The sequence below is a fragment of the Protobothrops mucrosquamatus genome, unplaced genomic scaffold (genome assembly GCF_001527695.2).
Source record: "Protobothrops mucrosquamatus isolate PMUCROS unplaced genomic scaffold, P.Mucros_1.0 scaffold28, whole genome shotgun sequence".
Classification (NCBI taxonomy): Eukaryota; Metazoa; Chordata; class Lepidosauria; order Squamata; family Viperidae; genus Protobothrops; species Protobothrops mucrosquamatus.
In genome coordinates, this window is record NW_015386413.1 from 1,262,206 (window position 1) to 1,278,457 (window position 16,252).

Here is a 16,252-nt window from a genome sequence, read left to right on the forward strand (position 1 = left end):
CCTTCCGCCGCGCCCTAAAGACATGGCTCTTCCAACAAGCGGGATTGGCCTAGGGAATTTTAGTGGGGTTTTTAAGAGAAATTTTAATTATATAGGCCATAACAAATATTTCTTTTTAATTCGGTTTTAAATTAGGTATTTATTGTAGCATTGGTTTTATAAGGCTGTCAGCCGCCCTGAGTCCGGTAAGGAGAAGGGCAGGATATAAATTGAATTAATAAATAAATAAATAAATAAATAGAACCTGACAGACGTGACTAAAAGTCAAGCACAACTCAAGGGAAATGTCAAGATATTTTTTTTAAAAAAGTCATGCCCATAGTAGGGCATGTAGTAGAGCTGCGTTGCTATTATCCTTTTCATCTTTCTTGTCTTCTCATCCTTCCTACTGCCTTCTCCTATCGGTATCTTATGATTTATGATTGTATCTCATGATTTATGATCTATGATTTATCACTTTGCTATTTGTAGGTACACTGAGAGCTTCTACACTGGAGACAAATTCCTTGTGTGTCTAATCACACTTGGCCAATAAAGCATATTTCAATAATCCAATATTTTCTACCAGAGCAAAATACTTGTAAATCAAACTTACTTCCCCATCGTAGGCAAAACAAATTCATACCTAAGATGAACTTTCAACTGGAGCTTCACAGACCAGACCTTCCTAAAGTGGTTTATTTCCAAGTATTTTGGCCAAGTATAAAGTGGTTTATTTCCAAATATTTTGGCCAAAATAACTAGCCTTCCCTCCATTGCTGATCCAAATTTAACTCCAATAATGCATTCACAATTGTTACCAGGTCTCCTATTTGCTTCTTTGGCCTTAGAAAGAACTATATTTGTAACTCAAGAGTCTTCAGATCAAAATGCTGGTCTCTGATCAAGAAGTTGTTCTCAAAATTTGATTCCTAGGCACAATTCTTCTTTCTTCCAATCCTTCCCCAATACCAAGGTGAGGGGCTGAATGGCTAGCAATCTCTGTCAGCAATCAGAAGGTATCACTAAGGTTATTAAATACTTAAACTGGGCTTTGAACCCTCTTGGCAATATCTTGGCAACAAAGATAAAGCGAAGACATTGGACATAGATCCAACTGTTGAAATGAAACCAGGAATGAAGCTATCGCAATGCTCTCTCCAGCCTTGTCTCAATTTGGGGGAATGCCTCTGATCTGGCATGATAATGCCGGTCAAAAAGAGAAGCTTTGCTATTGGTTTTTTTCTGCTGGAACTGCAGGAAGAAGCACAGGATTGTCTGACTTTACATTGGCATGACATCAAATGGATGAGTACATTACTGGCCTTTGATGCTTACAGGGAGCGTCATGACCAAAACTGTCGATTTATATCTCAGAAGCTTCCCAGTTTGACGGTCTATTGTAGTTAGGAAATAGATCTCAGATATATTTTTTTATATTGATCAGAATTCACTTTAGGAAAAGATGGGGGTCACAGGCATACTCTCTGTTGAGTGCTTTTATAATAAGCAATTGAACTGTGAATCAGTTCATTCTCCACTCTCTGGACCTGGCGTGCACTACAGTATTCTGTGTAGCAGGTGAGGGAAATCAAGAGAGGGTGGATATGTAAAAAAGCATCCATGAATTATAAAGGAATTAGCTCTAGGCTTTCCTCCAGTTTCAGTAAGTATCTGTTCCCTGCCGTTTTTGTAACAGATATTTATCTCCCTGTATAGGTTGAATAACCCCACAATCGATACAAAAGCTACAAGTGATGCGAAGAGCCATGGAAAGAGACACGCTCGGCATCACAAGACAAGATAGAAAGACCTGCGCGTGGATTAGAGAACAAACGAAAATACACAATAGCAAAAGTGTGAAAGAATGGAAATGGAAACGGGCTGGTCATATAGCAAGAAGAACGGATGGCAGGTGGAGCAAGGCAGGCATAGAACGGATCCCATTTGATCACAAGCGTCCACGAAAGAGACCTAAAACAAAATGGAGCAATGACACCAGCAAGTATGGCGGGCCCAATTGGCAAAAGAAATCTCAGGACCGTATGAGTTGGAAACTTGCAGAAGAGGCCTTCATCCTGCAGTGGACAGACAATGGCTAACATAGTGATGATGTTAGGTTGAAACCCAAATATGAATACTAATTACGGGGGGGGGGAAATCTGCATAAGGATTGTTGGCAATCTTTGCAATGTCTGTTGGCCATCTCAAAGGTGCTTTTTCAGGAGGCAACTGGACTTTCTTGTTTTTCTTTGAAGACGTTTCGCTTCTCATCCAAGAAGCTTCTTCAGCTCTGACTGGATGGTGGGGGAATGGAAAGATTTATACTCCTTGCAGACAGCTGGTCATTTGCATTCTTTCAGAGAGTCGTTGAGGCCACCTGGAGGTTTATCTGTGTCCTCAGGGTCACCTGAGTGGTGCAAATGGGTGTGGAGCCTTCTTGGAACGGCTGAAAGGTTTCCATTTGCACTACTCAGGTGATCCTGAGGACACAGATAAACCTCCAAGTGGCCTCAACGACTCTCTAAAAGAAGGCAAATGACCAGCGGTCTGCAAGGAGTATAAATCTTTCCATTCCCCCCACCATCCAGTCAGAGCTGAAGAAGCATCTTGGATGAGAAGCGAAACGTCTTCAAAGCAAAACAAGAAAGTCCAGTTGCCTCTTGAAAAAAGCACCTTGGACTATGATCTGGATGACTGAGAATCTCCACAGACATTTTCCTGTTGGCAAATTTTCCCAAAGGTTCTTTTTTCTCATCCAAGAAGCTTCTTCACTTCTGAACTGAAGAAGCTTCTTGGATGAGAAACAAAACATCTTCAAAGAAAAGACAGTTGCAGTGTCCCGGGGTCAAGCGATCAAGTTTTGAGGTTTTCTGACAAGCAAATCATTGAGGAAGCCAGCGGTGTAACTAACTTAAAAACTGCAGTGGTTCACTTAACAACTGGGGCAAAAACGGCCATAAAATGGGGCAAAGCTCTCTTAACAACTGTGTTGCTTAGCAACAGAAATATCGGGCCCAGTTGTGATTGTAAGTCGAAGTCTACCTGAAAAACTAATAGTAACTTAAAGGAATTAGTAATTGCCTAATAAATTCATAGGTGAGGAAATTGAACGGGGGTCTTCAAAATTCATATTCTTCACACTTCTGCATCCCCATGTAATCAACATTAGCTTTTGGCATACCTATCTTTCTGAATATACCTCCATCAGCACAATAAAAAAAAGCCAATACAGATTACAGTCATTTTATGAGCCAGGTTTATGGCTAAATGCCTCGCAGCTTACCGGCTTTTAAATCAATAGCAGCCTTTTAGACAGCGGAGAGATACATATAAAGTAATATGGCCGCCGTAATTTATAGTTTGTCCTTAACTGTCAACACATTGACTGAATTAATATTCCTAAATCAGGAGCGTTCTTTTCAAATTAAATGCTTATTAATGACTTACATAAATCTGAAAAAATATACTTAAAAGGAAACACCTGTACTCTGCTGTTAAAGTTTAAAAGGAAGTGTCATAGCCAGTCGCATAGATTTAGTCTGGCGTCATTTTTCATGTCACTAAGCTAAGCTCTGGTCTGCCTTCGATTTAATAATTCATAGCCTTGTTTCATAAATTTAAAAAAAAAATCATCTATTTAGCCGTGAGATTTTTTTATTAGACCAAAGTAACAAGAATTCTTCCTTGCCTTTAAAGTGATCTCACAGCTAAACACTTCTGGGTGATTTTCTTTTTTTAATTTACGGAGTAATCCATGAATAATTAAAGTCATAAATTTATTTGATTTAATAGCAAGACCGATCTAAGTTTTAATATCTAATTTAGACTTTCTTTTCATTAACAGAAATAATAATACTTTAGGAAAAGGTCTTTACCGTAAGCAGAAAAACAGTCTGCTGTTCAGGTTTTAAAGTTCATACGATGATTAATTTGGTTTAATGTAAGTCTAATGAACTGCAACATCAGATTGAGGAATGAAAAAAATAAAATAAAGTAAAGCACAATCTCAAATAAGAAATAGCCGAATACTTCTGAAATAAATGCCTAGCGTTTCTAACTTCTGTTCACTATTCAGATTTCTGTTTATTGTAACCATTGTATTGATGTACACAATCCAAATGCAAGACAACTTAAATGCTGACCCAGAAATATTGAGAAAGTTTCACGCACAAGAGTCAATAACCAATAATGGCATAAATCAAGGATGTTCCCTAAATATGTAGACCTCACTTTTCTTGTTTTCACCCATGGTTAACCCAGAGCAGATATATCGGTATATAGAAAAAGATGAGTATGGGTTTCATACCTACTGGACTGTGCAGGAATGAACAAACTAACTCTAGAAATGAAAGACAAAGAAATTACTGAATTTCACGAGGTATGGGACATGTATTATAGCTGGTTAGAATTAAGGAATAAAAAAGTAAGAGAAGTAATGTAAATAATTGTTAATAAATGTAAGAGATATAGGACATAGTATTGTTAAGGAAAAAGGAAAATGTATTGTGTATTGTGTATTTTGTTTGTTTGAAAAATAAAAAATATATTAAAATAAAAAAATACCTACTGGAGCTACAATATATATAATAGTATGTCGAATATTCTGAAGCTGAAGCTCAAATGATAAGAAAGGACTCATTGGAGAAGACCAATGAGAAAGAGGGAAAGATGGAAGGTCAAAGGAGAAGGGGACATCAGAGGATGAGATGGTTAGATAGTGTCATGGATGCAATAAGATGAATTTGGACAAATTCCAGAAGACAGTGGAGGACAGGAGAGCCTAGTGTACTATGGTCCATGGGGTCATGAAGAGTCAGACACGACTTAGTGACTGAACAACAATCCGTAGAATATTGATTTAATAGAAACTCTACTTCTCAAAAGGATCCTCAGAGGCACAGTTCTGTAGGAGGCATAGAAACCAATGACCTTTTAAGAAGGAAAACAGGCAAACTTTGATGTTGGAACTGTAGCCATCATCTGCTATCACGGCAAAAGGTTGTTCTGCTTTGTGGACCTGCGCCTGGCTTAGTTAAACAGATGGAAGTGTCACGGAATTGCCAAAGTACACTGCAGAAAACAAACGTGATTTGGCATCTGCCAAAGACTGTTTCCCTCTCTGAAGGAGCACAGAGCAGGAACAAGGGTGGACCTCTTTTGCTTGAACATCACTTCAAACGTACCTAATCCCTTCTACGGTGAAGAACCACAGGAGAAACTTTGCTATTTTTCTCAAACTGGCTTTTGTGGGAAGAATCCAGAGAAAGAAATATTTTGGGGAATATTAAAAAGGCAGAATATATTTCCCCAAAGGATTTTAAAGGCAGAAACCAACACACACACACACACACACCAGTCTCTCTGCCCCAAACAGAAACCAGGTCTGCAGAAATGCAGATGTGATTATCTTGTCAGAAAGACTGGAGTCAGGAAACTGGGATTAGAAAGAACGATCCCTAGAATCAACAATCCCTCACACGAAAAAATCCAACAGTCATCAGCCACAGCCCCAGGGAAGCAGGATATGACCTTTGGGACATAATAGGATTAACCCACCACCATCAGAATACCAGAAAGGCACACTCAGACTCAGGTCAAAGTTCATGCCACAGGAACAACTCCAAACAAAAGGCTCCAGAGGGTATAAAAACCCACCACTCTGCTCCATGTGGTCAGTTTTTTCCAGAGCCATCTTTCTGGTCTGGCTCTCCTCTTCAATAAACTACAACCTTCTCTCTAAAGCAGTCTCCATTTTATTTATTCCCAGCTTGGACTGGACTCTGATGACGAATTTTCTTTCAACACTTTCTAAAGCTCTGCCATAGTCATTAGCTTCACCTAGTCTCATTAGATTTATCAGCTTAGGTGGCACTGGGGTGACCTGGCACAGTTTGTACCCACCATCAAATGTTAAGAAAAGAAAGAAGAACAAAAGAAATGCATTGGAACTGGGACAAAGCATAAAGGCTCAGCTTGGTTCAGAAATAATAAACAGTCCATGAACCTAAAGCGAACAGCAGCCAAAATCAGCTGGCAGGGGAAAAGGTTTGTGGCTATTTGGAGAATGTATTTAACTATCTGTTCACCTGTTCAAATGAGGAATGCAAAACAGTCAGGAGAGGATTCAGAGCTACTTACTTAGGATGCAAAACAACCAGGTGCAATCTGCCTTCCTCTTGTTCTCAAAGACAGAAATTTAGCGAAAAGAATTTTCTTAACAACAGAGTAGGGGGGAAAAAAATGCACTCCGAACATTTGGCTGGAACTGTCTTGTTCCAGGATAGAAATGGACAATATGGTTAGGTGTCTCCTTTAATTTATTATCCAGTCAGTTGTAAACAAGGGGAGGGGGAAGAGGAAGTGTGTATATTTTTGCACTGATTTCCAGCCTAGAAGAAGTCGGCGGGTGGGTGAGACGCATAAAATCTATTTGCTAAAATCAGCACAAAGCTCATCTCATCACCATTACCGAAAAATTCTTCTCTGCCTCCGTGAGGCTCTTGCTGCACACAAATAAACAAACCCCTCACAAAGAGAGAATCTATCAATGCAAAATTCCTCCCTGTGCAGGGAAGCATTTTCATGTGTTATTAATAAGTCTGACAAAACCTTCTGCTTCTCCTTTATGTTTTTTTCCCTCAGAATCTGCAGCTATCTCAATTCAGAAAGGAATGAAACAGAATTTACCTGCATCTGTTCCATATCTAGGCAACCCAAGGATCACCAGTTTACTCAAAGCAGAATTCAAACCCTCTAAACCAGGGGTCTTCAGATGTGGCCCTTTTATGACTTGTGGACTTCAACTCCCAGAATTCCTGGCTCAGGAATTCTGGGAGTTGAAGTCCACAAGTCATAAAAGAGCCAAGTTTGAACACCCCTGCTCTAAACTTAAGACAGCAGGCTGTGGTCCTTTACATTTCCTATTTCAGGTTGGCCTTCAAAGTAATCTGTGGGTCCTTGTGGATTAGCACAGAGTGGGGAAAAGGCTCACTCTAATACGATAAAACCAAAATCATGCATTTTTCAAAGGGGCCTAGACCCTCACAAACAATCACTGGTAAATGAACGACTGCGATATTAGGGACAATAATTTCCTTTTCATTTCTTGGCAATGTAACCCCATAGACTGGAATCGGCCACACAACAAATTGAATTTATTTCTGACAAGGTCAAAAACAGGGCCTCGTTTAAAGCAGAGGAGACGAGAACATCCCCGCGGCCATCAAACTTTTTAAAGCCGATGCAATTCCCAGATGTTCCGCAGCTCTTGAAGCCCTAAAATATTACCCCGTCCATATTCCTAACAGAGCTATTCTAAGTAGCTTCCTGCATTTTTAATGAGGAACTTTATTTAGAAACTGGGATGCTCCCACTGGAATCTGTGCTGCCTCTCTTCCTGGTTTCAAACTTTACTTTTCCGGCATCTCCCTGACTGTCACGGTCCTGATTTTCCCTCCTTCCAGAAAGTCAAACGCAAAATGATCTACGTCGTTTTGGGTTCCACTTTCCTGGCATGGTGTTATAAAGAGTCACGATCCAACTATAGGTGTTCATCATAGCTCTCCATGCAAAAATAGGGAAAAACTAGATCAACTCTATTGGCAGAACGTAAACTTTGTAAAGCCTTTGTACCTAGCAAATCACCTATTCCGTATTAGCTGCCCAATGGAATGTAGAGCTTTTTGTCAAACCCCCCCCCCCATTTATATCTTGTCCTTTACAATATTGGAGGAAACAAAGGTAAATATTGGAGGTATAAACAAGCCACCATCTGCAGCATGAACCTGCTCTTCTAGCATGGAGAAACCTAGGAGTGCAGCCTACATGTTCCTTCTATGTCAGAAATGTCAAACACAAGGCCTGGGGGCCAGATGCGGCCCACGAAGTGGTTTCATGTAGCCCGCGAAGCCATCCTGGAAACAGTGAGGGAACGGCCCCTGCTGCCTTGGCCCTGGCCCAGGCCGGCCAGGAGCCAATGTACAATTTTGTGGTGGCCATCTATGCTGAAACACATTCAGTCTTAGCTCCACAGGGCTGTCTAGAAACAGTGAGGAACCAGTCCCTGCCGTGTCGGCCCTGCCCCCTGGGTGCATGCTGGGGAGGGGTCACCCTTTGTGAGGAATGAAGAAATGGACCATGCCTTGGCGCTTGCCCTGGTCCCACCCCCTTCTGCCAGAGACTCTCAGATCTGTCCCACTCCTGCCCAGGCCCCCACAGGCACCCTTGACGCGAACGATGTAGAGCTGGCCATGCCCACCCAGTAGGCCACGCCCACCCAGTAAGCAGCACCCCCCCTGGCCACCATCCCCCACCCACCCCCGAGGGCAATCGCAATGCTGATGCGGCCCTCAATGAAATTGAGTTTGACACCCCTGTTCTATGTCCTTTCTACAGGGACTCGTGATCTACCATCACAAGCTGTTTTACTAGTAGAAGCTCCACATGTTATGAGGACAAGCTGAGTGGCTTTTTGCTGCTGGGATGAAACTAACCAAGAGAGTCCCACTTTCAACTGTCATTGTTTTACCAGAAAAATATTCTTTTTGATGGTTGGTCTGATGTTAATCTTGGAGTTAATCTATGCCAATCTGGGTGCTGATTGCTGGTGAAGAGATGCTTAAGTCCAAAATATTTATGGTTTCATACATACAGAATAATGGATGTGAAAGTTGGACCATAAGAAAGGCTGAGCGACAAAGAATTGAGGCCTTTGAACTCTGGTGCTGGAGAAGACTCCTGCGAGTCCCCTGGACTGCAAGGTGATCAAACTGGTCGGTCCTGGAGGAGATCAACCCTGACTGCTCTTGAGAAGGCCAGATCCTGAAGTTGAAACTCAAGTACTTTGGCCACCTAACGAGAAGGAAGGACTCACTGGAGAAGAGCCTGATGCTGGGAAAGATGGAGGGCAATAGAAGAATGGGACGACAGAGAATGAGGTGGCTGGATGGAGTCACTGAAGCAGTAGGCATGAGCGTAAATGGACTCCAGAAGATGGCAGAGGACAGGAAGGCCTGGAGGAACGTTGTCCATGGGGTCGCGATGGGTCGGACATGACTTTGCAACTAACAACAATAACAACATACAGAATAACAGAATAACAGAGTTGGAAGAGACCCCCTGCTCTATACAGACTCCTGACAAATGGATGTCCCATCTTTTCTTAAAAACCTCCAGTGTTGGGGCACTCACAACTTCTGGAGGCAGGTTGTTCCACTGGTTAATTAATTGTTCTCACTGTCAGGAAATTTCTTTTTAGTTCTAGGCTGGTTCTCTCCTTGATTAGTTTCCATCCGTTGCTTCTTGTCCTACTTTCAGGTGTTTTGGAGAATAGCTTGACCCCTATTCAACCTTAAAGATTGGAAGACTGCTATCATGTCACCCCTAAGTCCTTCATTTCATTAGATTAGACATACCCAATATCTTTTTATGCTTTCTGTGTTATTGTTGTTTTGTTTTCAGGTTTTTTCAGATGACTGTAAGTTTATAGATGTGTTATTAGTGAGTATTATTTGTTTAGCACTTGGTATGGGGTATTTTATTCATAACATAGTTTATAATCTAATTACTTAGTCTTAAGTATTGAGATGTTTAGTATTCAGCTATTCGTATTTATAGTGTTTAGTGCCCTGAAGCATTCGTCTGCTTCTATGAGTCTTCTAAAAAAATAGTTCTGAATCTCAATTTGAGTGTTGCAACTTCGCACAAAACGTGTATTGACATTCTGGACAATCGCTGCAATAAACTACCACTTTTCTTCCTGAGTAACGGCTTTGTAACGTTAAATTTGAAGTATTTTAAGACAGAAGGGGGTGTTTCAGAAGTTATAAAAAGTCTCCTCTGACATGCTGTCACCCCCCCCACAATAACTCAAATGATGGCTTTCAAATTTTATTTTTTTTAAAAAACTTCTTAGCCATTCTTTGAAAGAATGAAGTGCCCTTTTCTAAGCTTTAGAAGGGACACTTCTGGTCTTCTGTATTTTGTGTGTCTGTGTGTCTTCTTTTTCTGCTCACTTTTGACCCAGCAGGCAAAAGGTTTGTCATCTTTCAAAGAGACAATAAAACAATCACCTAGAATGCAACTAGTTTAAAGCTGTGTTTGAAAAACGAAAGGGTCTCTACCCTCATTTCTTTTTTTCTTTTTATTTATGCTAGTAAAAGATCTGAAGTCCTTGAGGAGAAAAATGTGGCATATGGCTTTTGGTTTCCAGAGAAATATTCTTTTATAAAGCAATTTCTCCTCTCTTTTATAGATATAGGGGAATAAATCTAGGAGCTGGTTCATATCATATGCCTTGATAAGACCACACTTGAAATACTGCATGCAGTTTTGGTCACCATGATGTAAAGATGTTGAGACTCTAGAAAGAGCGCAGAGAAGAGCAACAAAGATGATCAGGGGACTGGAGGCTAAAACATATGAGGAACGGTTGCAGGAATTGGGTATGTCTAGTGTAACGAAGAGAAGGACTTGGGGTGACATGATAGCAGTCTTCCAATATCTGAGGGGCTGCCCCAAAGAGGGAGTCAAGCTGTTCTCCAAAGCACCCGAAGGCAGGACAAGAAGCAACGGATGGAAACTAATCAATGAGAGAAGCAACCTAGAACTAAGGAGAAATTTCCTGATAGAACAATTAATCAGTAGAACAACTCGCCTCCAGAAGTTGTGGGTGCTCCAACACTGGAGACTTTTGAGAAGAGATTAAACAACCATTTCTCAAGTTTTCTGCTTGAGCAGGTGATTGGACTAGATGACCTCCAAAGACTCTTCTAATTCTCTCAATCTGTTATTCAGTAATTATTAGGAGCCAGAATGAAGTAATAGCTGTCTTGAGTGATTGGAATTTGGGAATGGGTCTGTTGAGAGCATTAGAGTGTGACAAGGTCCATTGATGTGTTGTCCCTTAAGAAGTGACTTGGGTCTGACTACTTATGAGTCCCTCTGTCCCTGGTTAGTTCTACCCATGCCCTCCAATCCAGCAGAAGGGACCTACTCAAGGCCTTTAAGAAACATTGGTTGGTACGACCCAAAAGGAGAGCCTTTTCTGCTGATCTCTGGACTATCCTCCTTCTGGAAATTAGTTTGGTCCCATCCCTCTTGGCCTTCCATAAGGCCTTGAAGGCATGGCTCTGTGCTCAAGCCTGGGACTCAGGTATGTGATGAAGCTTGCATCTTATTTTTGCAGAGTGATTGATGGTTTTATATAAAAAAATTCCTGCCTGCTATGTGCATGTGTTTATGTTTTTATTATTCTTAATATTGTTAGCCACCCAGAGTCAAACATCTGAGACGGGAAGACATATAAATCTAATCAAACAAATAAATAATAAAGAAGGGGGTTGTGCAGAAGGCTGATGGAAGAAATATATGATTTAGGTTTTCTAATACAGACTCTAGTATGTCATCTAGAGCTGGCTCTTGGGATTATGTGAGATTCCTTACTAAAATTCTTTCTACAGCCTACACTTTCTTTCAGGATCCATTTCTTTGGGTGTAATATAAACATATTGCTCTTTGAGAGATTCAGAGATCTGTTTTTCTGCATCCCCAAGGTTTTTGATAAAAGTCTATCTCCAACGAATGCTGGAGTTAATTATGGGTAAATGGAAGGCATTTTCACAATGGAGAGATATACTATTACCAATATATCTATGGAGATTCTCAGTCATCCAGGTCATAGCTATCCCAAAGGTGCTTTTTCAGGAGGCAACTGGACTTACTTGTTTTGCTTTGAAGACGTTTCGCTTCTCATCCCAGAAGCTTCTTCAGCTCTGACTGGATGGTGGGGGAATGGAAGGATTTATACTCCTTGCAGACAGCTGGTCATTTGCATCCTTTTAGAGAGTTGTTGATACCACTGGAGGGTTTGTCTGTGTCCTCAGAGTTTGTCTGCACTACTCAGGTGATACTGAGGATAGAGATAAACCCCCCAAGTGGCCCCAACAACTCTCTAAAACAGGGGTGTCAAACTGCTGGCCCATGGACCGTACGCGTCATCCAGAAGCCGCGCCCACCCCATTGCCGGCAATGGCAAAACAGTCCCGATACGTTTCGTGACGTCACGTGATGTCGCGAGTTTGACATGTCTGCTCTGAAAGGATGCAAATGACCAGCTGTCTGCAAGGAGTATAAATCCCTTTCATTCCCCACCATCCAGTCAGAGCTTGAAGAAGCTTCTCGGATGAGAAGCGAAACATCTTCAAAGAAAAACAAGAAAGTCCAGGTGCCTCGTGAAAAAAAAAAAAACACCTTTGGGATAACTATGACCTGGATGACTGAGAACCTCCATAGACTAATATCAAAGAAATAGCAGAATAAAGAGTGCCAAAGGAGAGACAGAATGAAATCTGAAGGGCAAAACTTAAAATACTTTTTTATTTATTTTAAATAAGGAAATAGAATCGTTGAATTGTCCCACAGTGAGTTGCCCCACGCCAACACCGCCATGCCGAGTTGGCTGTGGTGAGTTGACTGTGGCAAGTTACCCACGGCAGAAATAAGAAGTATCCAGGTTAAGTTTGCAAGCTTAGTTGCCAGTGAGCCAAAACCTTATTTTAATCTCAGGATTATAAGCAGGAAGAGAAAGAGCACGATCGCCTAGTTGCGATAACGGGAGTCGATTCTGCAAATCCTTCTCAACCTTTTGGAAGATCTGCAAGACCAGGCTAGACATAAGATCTGGATAAAATCTATCCCTGTTGCCCCTGACAGTCAACATGGACTTGATGGGATATAATCAATCAATCAATCAGTTCTCTCTCATAGAGCTAACCTCACACATGTTGAATCTACATTTGTGGAAAGCTGCCAAGTAAGAGCTCTTCAGCTCGTGATCACCGAGTGTTACATGCTCAGAATTCTGCACTGTTCTTATCGCCTGCGTCTCCGCGAAACCATTGTAGTGTTGGGAGAAGATGCGTAAGAGATGCATAAAAGGCCCATCAAAATGATGAATAATTTGGAACAATTCCCCAGGGTTACCACCAGTGGCACTTTTAAGCTGAGTAAAAAAAAGAGTGCGTCTAAGAGACGACTTGATAGAGATGTATAAAATTGTGCATCATGTCGAGGGGGGAAAAAAATAAGAGAGAGGAAGGCTGTTTTTTAATGATGCCTTTGTCACAATAGCAACATCCAGGGTCATCCAGTGTTGCTAAATGGTTGTTGATTTGGGAAAGACAAAAGGAACGACTTCATCGCACATACAGCAAATACATTACAGTATTCGCTTCCAAAAGAAGGAATAATAGCTGACTTTAATAGCTTTAAAAGCAGATGAAACAAATTCATAAAGGAAATAGCCTGTCAATACCTATTAGTGTCAGGAGGCCCATATATAACTTCAAGTTTTTTCAGGCTGGGAGCCATGTTGGAAAAATGGAACACCTCAATTCAGCGCTGACTGGATTTGTTTATTCAGCCTTTTTTAAATGGCTTTTATGCCGGATGATTTTCTGACGTAATGTGCCTGTCAATTTCATTCTTTTTCTTGGTTCTAATCTGCGCTTTGGATTTTGTTGAGGTTTATTTTTTTATTACTTGTTAATTTGTTAATTCAATTTATATAGCCACCCATAGGCAACTTTAATCTGGCAACAAGGCCTTGGTAAGGCCACGCTTGGATCAGTGACCAGTTTTGGTCACCACGATGTCAAAAAGATGTTGAAACTCTAGAAAGGGTGCAGAGAAGAGCAACAAAGATGATCAGGGGACTGGAGGCTAAAACATATAAGGAACGGTTGCTGGAATTGGGCATGTCTAGTTTAATGAAGAGAAGGACGAGGGGGGACATGATAGCAGTGTTCCAATATCTCAGGGGCTGCCCCAAAGAAGAGGGAGTCAAGCTATTCTCCAAAGCACCTGAAGGCAGGACAAGAAGCAAGGGAAGGAAATTGATCAAGGAGAAAAGCAACCTAGAACTAAGGAGGAATTTCCTGACAATGAGAACAACCTCCCTCCAGAAGCGGTGAATGCTCCAACACTGGAGGTTTTTAAGAAGAGACTGGACTGCCATTTACCTGGAATGGTATAGGGTTTCCTGCCTGAGCAGGGGGTTGGACTAGATGACCTCCAAGGTCCCTTCAAACTTTATCAGTATCAGTATCAGTATTACTATTAGTATTAGTATTTATAGACATGCTGTCAATTGCCTAATCATTATAACCAAGGACCATGTTGGTACCAAATTCTGAATTTCAACATGCCAAGAAGTAGACAGACTGGCAGAAGCTCTGTTTCACCAAACCTATTGATTGGGTATTTCTAGTTTAATGAAAAGGAGATCTAGGTGTGACATGATAGCCAATGTTCCAATATCTCAGGGGCTGCCTCAAAGAAGAGGGAGTCAAGCTATTCTCCAAAGCGCCTGAAGGCAGGACAAGAAGCAACGGATGGAAACTAATCAAGGAGAGAAGCAACCTAGAACTAAGGAGAAACTTCCTGACAGTGAGAACAAATATTCAATAGAACATCTTGCCTACAGAAGTTGTGGATGCTCCAACACTGGAAGTTTTTAAGAAGAGATTGGACAACTATCTGTCTGAAATGATGTAGTCCAACAACCTTGAGCAGGTTGTTGGACTAGAAGACCTTCAAGATGCCTTCCAAATCTGTTATTCTATTCTGATCTCTAATGTTTCTTTTTCTCAATCACTGCAGGACAACCTGGAGAAGATCATGGCTTGAATCGATGGGTTTAGAGCAACATCATAATTTGTTGTTGTTAGATGCGAAGTCGTGTCTGATCCATCACAACCCCATGGACAACGTTCCTCCAGGCCTTCCTGTCCTCTACCATCTTCTGGAGTCCACTGAAGCTCACGCCTCCTGCTTCAGTGACTCCTTCCAGCCCCCTCATTCTCTGTCATCCCCTTCTTCTCTTGCCCTCCATCTTTCCCAGCATCAGGCTCTTCTCCAGTGAGTCCTTCCTTCTCATTAGGTGGCCAAAGTACTTGAGTTTCAACTTCAGGATCTGGCCTTCTAAAGAGCAGTCAGGGTTGATCTCCTCTAGGACTGACCGGTTTGAACATCATAATACAGATCCTTAAATCACTTCCTATGGATTTAAGAAACTATCCTTTGTTGATATTTACTAGGCACTCTGAGCAAGGAAACTGGGCCAACTTCCTTTCCTGGATCCCCTCCCTGCTCCTAACATTTTCCATTTAAAAATTTTTTAAAAAAAAACACTTTACCAGGTGGGAAGTAGGGATTTTGGACAGTCTCGTTTCGATCCTGTTCACACTCTTGCAATTTAGCCCGCAGGATTGCGACTTCTCGGCGAACCGCAAGGATGTTATTCTTATCCAACTGTTCCAGTCCATTCACCATGATGCTCAGATTCCGAATCTGGGTAAAATGAAAACAACTTTGGATTATTTTCAAGGTTGCAGATGCTTGGCAGCTGCTGAGGACGGTTCCTTTGGGTTTTTTGCAAATCGCTGCATCTATTATTTGATGAATGTGTTGGACTATACGCAGTGGTGGCGAACCTACGGCACGCGTACCAGAGGCGGCACTCAGAACCCTCTCTGTGGGCATGCGCACCGTCACCCCAGCCCCGCCTTCCCCAGTGGCCCCTCCTCACCAGCACCCCTTCCAGAGGAGAGTTGCCCCCTAGTGTGGCCCACGTGGAACAGTGCAGCCAAGGACATGGCAGCCGGGCAGCGGGAACAAGACTCCACCCTAGCACCCCGTTGCATATAGTTGATGCTGCGAGGTGCAGGCAGAGGGCGTGGCTACCACGGCACTGCTGGGCCGCCTGGGCAATCTGTGGTGGGCCGTGGAGGCGGTGAGTGACCCTACGGGCAGGTGGGATGGGAACGGGCAGGACAGGGGCAGAGCAGGGGCAGGTGGGGGGCAGGGCGGGCCCAATTTTGGGGCACTCAGTCTCTAAAAGGTTCGCCCTCACTGGACTATAGTATAGTTCTCTTCTCTGCTTTAATCAGATTGTAGATATCACCAGCTAAGTCATCTTGGCTGATCTTGACAAAGCGAAGCGGGATCAGAAATTGGAAGGGCTTTATGGGAAACCCCCAGAAATCCCAGGTCTATAGGCTATATTGGGAAGTATTATACTGCGCATGTCTGCAAGATGGACGCTGCCCTTTAGCTCCACACAAATGGAGTGGAAGAAGGGTAGAGGGGGGGCTTCGGAGACCCCCGAAGGAGCCAGAGGGGAGACCCCCGAGGAGCTGGAGGATCTGCCCCCTCCCTGGTGAGTTTTCCGGGAGGGGGAGAAGACAGCCGCGGGCCGCTCGCCGTTTTCTTT

The 16,252-nt window shown here is 42.3% G+C and overlaps 1 protein-coding gene across 1 annotated transcript in view; it reads right to left on the reverse strand.

Annotated features, from left to right (window-relative positions):
- The window catches only part of OLFM4 (olfactomedin 4), a 46,292-nt gene that overhangs the window by 4,739 nt on the left and 25,301 nt on the right, over positions 1-16,252 (reverse strand). Inside the window, exon 5 of the mRNA XM_015811067.1 lies at positions 15,177-15,330. Within this exon, the coding sequence (XP_015666553.1) occupies positions 15,177-15,330 (154 nt within the window). The remainder of the gene's footprint in view (positions 1-15,176; positions 15,331-16,252) is intronic.